The following is a 7,580-nucleotide window of genomic DNA, read 5'->3' on the forward strand; positions in this document are numbered from 1 at the left end:
ATATGACTTGAAATGTTTAAAAGTAACAAGACAAAAACCTAACAGCAGCTGCCTACTAAATGAGTTCTAAGTAATTTCCTGCAAATGTAGTAGTTACAAATAGATAGATTTATGTTCCAGAAAACAATTCTGTGAACTGACAAACCATAATAAAGCTGCGTGGGTGTTTAAAGGGGGGAGAGAGAATGATACATATATACTTTATATATATATACTTTGTATAATGAGCTGACTCAAACCCATAGGCAGGTGTATAAGTAAGCTAGAAAATTCCTCCTGCCGAGAAATTTCGAAATGGGTTCCTAGAATTTGCCGGTTCCAGACTAAATATTTTAATTTTTTTGGGAAGAGAGACAGACTGTGTCAATTTGAGAGAGAGACAGAGCGAGACCCAGAGAGAGAGAGAGAGAGAGAAAGAGAGAGAGAGAGAATGGCTGGTATAAAGAGAAAGAAAGAGAGACAGAAAGACTGGCTGCTTTAAGAGAGAGATAGTAAGATCCAGAGAGAGAGAGACTGGTTTAAGAGAGAGAGAGAGAGAGAGAGAAACTGGCTGGTATAAAAGAGAGAGCGACAGACTTGATCAGTAGCTGGCGCTATCGCTAACACTGCATACACACTCATCTCTTCAGGACAGGGCTCTGATCATGTGACAGGATTTTGGGGGCGATTGCTCAAACTTAATTTTCACACCGACCACCAGGTGGCGCTATCACTATCACTTCATACACACTAATACAGGAATGTGATGTAGAGCCAATCACATTGTAGTTCAACAGTTCCCCCATGAAAGAGAAAGAAAAAAAAAATCAATGTTTAAGTCCCACCCACACTGGGACTTGAACCAACAATCTCTGGGTCTCTATCCCTCTGCCCTACTGACTGGACCACCTATAGTAGTTAGTATCACCTGTGGAGTAGTCTAAAAATAGATCTCACTCTCCCCTTTTCTCCTCTTGCCCCCCCCCCCCACACTCAGCGTGTGTGACTTCACTAACGACGCAGCTGTGACACAGAGACAGTGACAGATTGGACCTGAGGAGAAGGTCCCGAACAAAATGCTCTTATTCAAAATCTATAACTCCTATCCGTGAAATGAAAACACTGTGATAATCACAAGGTTTGGACGAACAAGTACATATCTATATCATTATTTAGAGCCAAACAATGAGGCCATGCGAGCAGTTTAGAAACGTAGTTCTCATTTCATAAATCTCCTCCTTTTGCTATCATTAGTTTTAATTGAAGAGACATTTTTCCAACCTCTAGCCCCGTCATCAAACAAATACTTGTTACTCAAAAACTATAAGTCCTATCTGGAAAATGAACACATTTGAGAATCACAAGGCTTGACACTCAGCTGCGACGTGAGAGAGGGAGACATCTGACCTCAGGAGAACGTCCCGAACAAAATGCTCTAATTAAAAATCTATAACTCCTATCAGAAAAATGAAAACACCGTGAGAATCACAAGGCTTGGACGAACAAGTACATATCTGTATTATTGTTTAGAGTAAAAAAAATGAGGCCGTGTGAGCAGTTTAGAAACGTACTTCTCATTTCATAAATTCTCCTCCGAGACTTATCATTACTTTTAATGGAAGAGACATTTTTTCACACTCTAGCACCGTCATCAAACAAATACTTGTTACTCAAAAACTATCAGTCCTATCTGGAAAATGAAAACATTTTGAGAATCACAAGAGTTTACACTACAACCAGATATATTTTTTTTTCCGTGAGAGCTGAGAAATAGAGCCTTGGGAGCGATTTAAGTTTTATTTTTCAGTTTTTATCTTTTCAGAAAAATCTTCAGATGCGCATATAAGCACAGGTCCGAGAGATTTGAGAGTGACATGTCTGCGAAGGAAACAATCACACGACCTCAAATATCTAAAAATCATGTCTGAGGACCTCTGTTTAGGGATTTGAGAGCAGTTTTAGTGCACCCGGGGAACCTGAAAACGCATCTTTTTCGCACTGTCGCTCTTTTGGTAGAGCGAGCTTGACTCCCATTGTACGTTTTCAGCCACGTTATCGCGATCTTTGAACGAACTGTTGGTCGAATTTCTTATAAAAGTAATAGAACACTATTCGACGTAACTCCGCAGGTTTATTTGTGGGTCTCGTGAATGTGCGACAAAATTTGTGGGAGGAGAAGCGCGCCAAACTAAAGACGGAAGAAGTATAAGAGCTAGAAAATTCCTCCTGCTGAGAAAATTCAAAATGGGTGCCTAGAATTTACCGGTTCCAGACTAAATATTTTGATTTTTTTGGGAAGAGAGACAGACTGTGTCAATTTGAGAGAGAGACAGAGAGGGACCCAGAGAGAGAGAGAGAGAATGGCTGGTAGTGCAATGCACTACCAGCCATGCAATGCACTGCCTAGGCACCCATAAAGCAGAATCCAAACCTCACCCCGCTTATGGAACCACATTTAAATTCAACATCTGGATTTTAATTTGGTTCTGAACCAATAAGGTCAAAAACATAATTTTAGAATTTCTTCATCGAGAATCTTTTTTAATGTAATGTTGCTGTTTACTTTTGTATTTCCTTTTCTTTTATATGTCTTTTTTTGTTATCTATATTGTATGTAAAGCACTTTGAAGTGAATTTCTAGAAAACAGTGATTCATAATTTATCAAAAATACTAATGATAAAAAGTCAAATGTAACCTCCTTGGTAGAGGTGATCATATTGTTATTATCTGGTGTCTGTGTTTTTCTATGACCCTTTTTATTTTTAATTCTGTTGATTTTGTCTGCAGGTAATTACACTGTAAAACCCATCAAGTTTGGCCTCCAGATTAACATCACAAGCTCTGCAGTTAACCCTGTTCCTACCTCCATAATGATTCATGAAGAAGGGAAACCACAGACTGCAGCAAGATCCTCAGCTCCTCATTCCAATCCAAGTTCATCCCATGAAATCAAACAGCTGAAGCCCTGCACTAAATATGAGTTTAATGTGACACTTGACGATAAAGACCGACCAACACCCTGCGAACGCATGACTGTAAATGATCCCATTACAGATCCAATAAGTGAGTTAGAAGAATTTATGTTGGTTAAATTAATGTTTCAAATTAAAAGATAGTACTGTCAAACAAGCAGCTATTTGTTAATCCCTTGTGTATTTCAGGTGAACATGACATTGAAGATGCCAACTGCTACTTTACCGTCTGTTACCAATCTGGATGGGACATCAGCTCTTTACAAACGACCCCAGATATGATCCCAGATCTGCAATGTGGCAACAACACCGTCTGTTTCAAACCTGGTTCTGATGACATTTGCTCTAATATGACTTTCACCTTCACATCCTGCACCAACACTTCCTTTCAGTTCGACAGAAACATCACCCGCGGTATGAATAACAGTTTGTACTGTTATTTTGAAATGCATGTCCTTTAGAACTTGTTTCCTCATGTTTTATGTCTGCTCTTCTTTTTCCACAGATTTTTTAGATGTCAAAAATATAAAACAAACTGCTCCAACACAATTTCCTATAGAATTTAAAGCAGAATTACATCCAAACTGCAACCTCTCCATTGATTACACCTGTCATGGTAAGTGGAAGGTCTTTGTGTGTCTGCAACATTATATATAGATTTACATTGAAAGAGGTGATGACATTAATTTACTAAGTGACTTACATTTTTCTAAGATTCTTAATTACTCACGAAAACATCAACGCAAAAAACTTAGTGTGAAAATAAATATGATGTATTGTTCTGAACTCCTTTATGAACACATCAAACAGTGGTTTCCTACAAGTGAATTTACATTAATGAATATGGAATTTATCCCATTATAATTATTATATGATAGTATAATAATATTAATAACATAATCAATGTGTCTTAAAGTTTTCTATCCTTGTCGAGGCTACTACCCAGAGTTTCACATATTCAATGAGGCTATGAATCTATCTGAGCTGGAGCCTTTCATGGACTACGAGTGTATCGGTCTCATCAAGGACAAGAACAATGTCAACGTATACAACACAACTGAAGTTAAAGTCCGGATCGACTGTGGTATGTAGACGCTCACTGGACGACAGCTTCTGTCCTCAGACACTGGGGAGGGAATGACTGAGATGTCAGTTCTCAGGTCTGTGTTCCACATGTCTCACTTGTCCCAGCAGATCTCAAAATAGACTTCACAATTACAAGCACCACCAACACATCCTCTCAGCTGACCTGCACCACGACCAGTAACAGATGTAAAGACGTGATTCAGAATCTTCCGAAGCTTTCGTTCCTCTGCCGCTGTGGAGATTCATCCCAACGTGTAAGGTGTAAGTGAAATAGATTACTTCCCTCATGCTTTTATTCTTCCTTGTTTCTTTTCTTCACTTCTGAAGATGCTGGAGATGGTTTCACTCATTCGTTGAAGTATAGAAATGTAATGTGGACATTTCGATGATTTACATTGCTCCAGGCTAACATTTATGCATGCTATAGGTTTAAATCATAGATTGAAAGATGAACAACGAATCAGCTCCCTTAAAGTGAATACAAATCATTGTTATCCCCCCCATGTGGCCGGTTGCAATATACAGTGGGTACCGAAAGTATTCGGACCCCTTTAAATGTTTCAGTCTTCGTTTCATTGCAGCCATTTGCTATTTCAAAAAAGTTCATTTTATTTCTCAGCACCCCATCTTGACAGAAAAAAAACAGAAATTTAGTCTTCTTGGGAATGATGCAACAAGTTTTTCACACCTAGATTTGGGGATCCTCTGCCATTCTTCCTTGCAGATCCTCTCGAGTTCCGTCAGGTTGGATGGTGAATGTTGGTGGACAGCCATTTTCAGGTCTCTCCAGAGATGCTCAATTGGGTTTAGGTCAGGGCTCTGGCTGGGCCAGTCAAGAATGGTCACAAAGTTGTTCCGAAGCCACTCCTTTGTTATTTTAGCTGTGTGCTAGGGTCATAGTCTTGTTGGAGGGTGAACCTTCAGCCCAGTCTGAGGTCCAGAGCACTCTGGAAGAGGTTTTCTTCCAGGATATCTCTGTACTTGGCCGCATTCATCTTTCCTTCAATTGCAACCAGTCGCCCTGTCCCTGCAGCTGAAAAACACCCCGATAGCATGATGCTGCCACCACCATGTTTCACTTTTGGGATTGTATTGGGCAGGTGATGAGCAGTGCCTGGTTTTCTCCACACATACCGCTTAGAATTAATGCCAACAAGTTCAATCTTGGTCTCATCAGACCAGAGAATCTTACTTCTCATAGTCTGGGAGTCCTTCATGTGTTTTTTGGGAAACTCTATGCAGGCTTTCATATGTCTTGCACTGAGGAGGGGCTTCCGTCTGGCCACTCTGCCATAAAGCCCGGACTGGTGGAGGTTCTGCAGTGATAGTTGACTTTATGGAACTTTCTCCCATCTCCGTACTGCATCTGTGGAGCTTTGGGCATCTGTGGAGCTTTGGGCTCTTCTTTACCTCTCTCACCAAGGCTCTTCTCCCACGATTGCTCAGTTTGGCTGGACGGCCAGGTCTAGGAAGAGTTCTGGTCGTCCCAAACTTCTTCCATTTAAGGATTATGGAGGCCACTGTGCTCTTAGGAACCTTGAGTGCTGCAGAAATTATTTTGTAACCTTTGCCAGATCTGAGCCTTTTCACAATTCTGTCTCTGAGCTCCTTGGGCAGTTCCTTCGACCTCATGATTCTCATTTGCTCTGACATGCACTGGGAGCTGTAAGGTCTTATATAGACAGGTGCGTGCCTTTCCCAATCAAGTCCAATCAGTTTAATTAAACACAGCTGGACTCCAATGAAGGAGTCGAACCATCTCAAGGAGGATCAGAAGAAATGGACAGCATGTGAGCTAAATATGAGTGTCACAGCAAAGGGTCTGAATGACCATGTGGTATTTCAGTTTTTCTTTTTTAATAAATTTGCAAAAGTTTATACATTTCAGTTTTTTTCGGTCAAAATGGGGTTCTGAGTGTACATTAATGAGAAATAAAATTAACTTTTTTTACTTTAGCAAATGGCTGCAAAGAAACAAAGAGTGAAACATTTAAAGGGGTCTGAATACTTTCCGTACCCACTGTAGATCATAAACCCTGCCTTCTCCGTGTTAGCAGATGTGACACGGACATAAACAAAAAAACTCTGAATAGTAGAAAGTCAAGTAAAATATTCCAAAGATTGTTTCTGTCATTATAGCTGTTATCTTATCCCACTGATCCAAATGATCGTTTTTCTTGTAAGCTTTACTTTGATTAGTTATTCAATGCTGTACAGACAGGATGACACGTCATGATTGGCAGCTGGGATTCACTCATGATTGGTCGAGCATGTGTATCAACGGAATCTTGATACTGTGGCTACACGCTGCAACTATAGCTTGCACAGACTCTCGAATTATATCAAAAGCACAAGATGGAAGCCAGCCCCCATGTACAAGTTATTTTGGCTTCAGTTTTGCACAACAGGTGGAGGTGGAGTCGTGGCGGCCATCTCTATGTACAGTTTCATGTACACAAGCAAAAAACTCAACCTATGTTCTGTTAATGTGAAAATCATTTCAAACGTGAGTTGTCTGACTGAAATAGTTGAAGCTTGCAGGGCTGTATAGATGATATGAAGTGATTAGTGAAAACTGTTCTTACTTAATGGGAAACTTGACCCCCCCCCCAAAAAAAAAACTAAACATAAAACAAAGTGCTGTTTTATGTTGCTTTAATTTTGTATCTGTTATCTAGAACATAAACTAACAACTTGTGAAACTGTGTCACAGTGTTAAATCAGACTTCAGTTGGAACCTGCTACATTACTGATCTGCAGCCATACACGGTCTACACCTGCTGGGTCCAACCCTATTACCTCAACGACTGGGAAGGCAGGAATCCTTTTTCTGTGAAACAGAAAACTGAGATTGGAGGTCAGTGACAAACAGAATGAAACCAGTTGAACTTTTTGTAGCACAACTAGAACGGCACTCAGTGGAACTAATACCTGACCAACAGACTTCTTAGGAAACCATATTTAAATTCACTAGATGTGGATTCTTATTTGGATCTGCACCATAATAAATATAATTCCCCTATTTCACTTCATTATACTGTTAAGTGTTGAAATATCACTTTTTTGGAGGACGCATACAGTGTTGTAAACGTTTTTCTTGAATTTCCTACAGTACCTGAGGATGTACATAATCTGAAGCTGGAGGTCAAAGACCATAATACGATCATTGTGACCTGCAATCATTCTCAAATCTTCAATGGACCTGAGAGAATATTCAAAGCACAACTTCATTATGGTGGTAGCTCTGTGGAAAGAAATGATGAAACATGTGAATTTGAATTCAAGAACCTGAAGTACTCTACGAACTACACAGTGAAGGTTTGAGTCTCCTTCTTTTTACCGTCACTGTTTTACTCCTGATTTTTCTTCTCATGCTTTAATAAGTGACAGAAAGATTCTCCATCTTTCCAGGTGACTGCTGTCAACCGTCTGTTTGAGAGCAACCCCATCACAAAGCAAATTTCTACTGAATGTATGTTCCAGTTCAATCAATGCCTCCATTTATCTCATGTTGCTTCGTTAAAGCACAGATTTCTTTTTTT

General features: G+C 39.8%; 1 protein-coding gene across 3 annotated transcripts in view; it reads left to right on the top strand.

Moving 5' to 3' along the window:
• The window catches only part of LOC128449415 (receptor-type tyrosine-protein phosphatase C), a 39,030-nt gene that overhangs the window by 29,205 nt on the left and 2,245 nt on the right, over positions 1 to 7,580 (top strand). For 2 of the 3 annotated variants that reach the window (XM_053432586.1, XM_053432578.1), the window contains 8 exons: positions 2,768 to 3,043; positions 3,142 to 3,366; positions 3,458 to 3,568; positions 3,869 to 4,036; positions 4,147 to 4,299; positions 6,752 to 6,895; positions 7,151 to 7,356; positions 7,450 to 7,510. In XM_053432586.1, the coding sequence (XP_053288561.1) occupies positions 2,768 to 3,043; positions 3,142 to 3,366; positions 3,458 to 3,568; positions 3,869 to 4,036; positions 4,147 to 4,299; positions 6,752 to 6,895; positions 7,151 to 7,356; positions 7,450 to 7,510 (1,344 nt within the window). The remainder of the gene's footprint in view (positions 1 to 2,767; positions 3,044 to 3,141; positions 3,367 to 3,457; positions 3,569 to 3,868; positions 4,037 to 4,146; positions 4,300 to 6,751; positions 6,896 to 7,150; positions 7,357 to 7,449; positions 7,511 to 7,580) is intronic. The other variant, XM_053432588.1, reaches the window with a different exon arrangement.

This window comes from Pleuronectes platessa, chromosome 2, assembly GCF_947347685.1.
Source record: "Pleuronectes platessa chromosome 2, fPlePla1.1, whole genome shotgun sequence".
NCBI lineage: Eukaryota > Metazoa > Chordata > Actinopteri > Pleuronectiformes > Pleuronectidae > Pleuronectes > Pleuronectes platessa.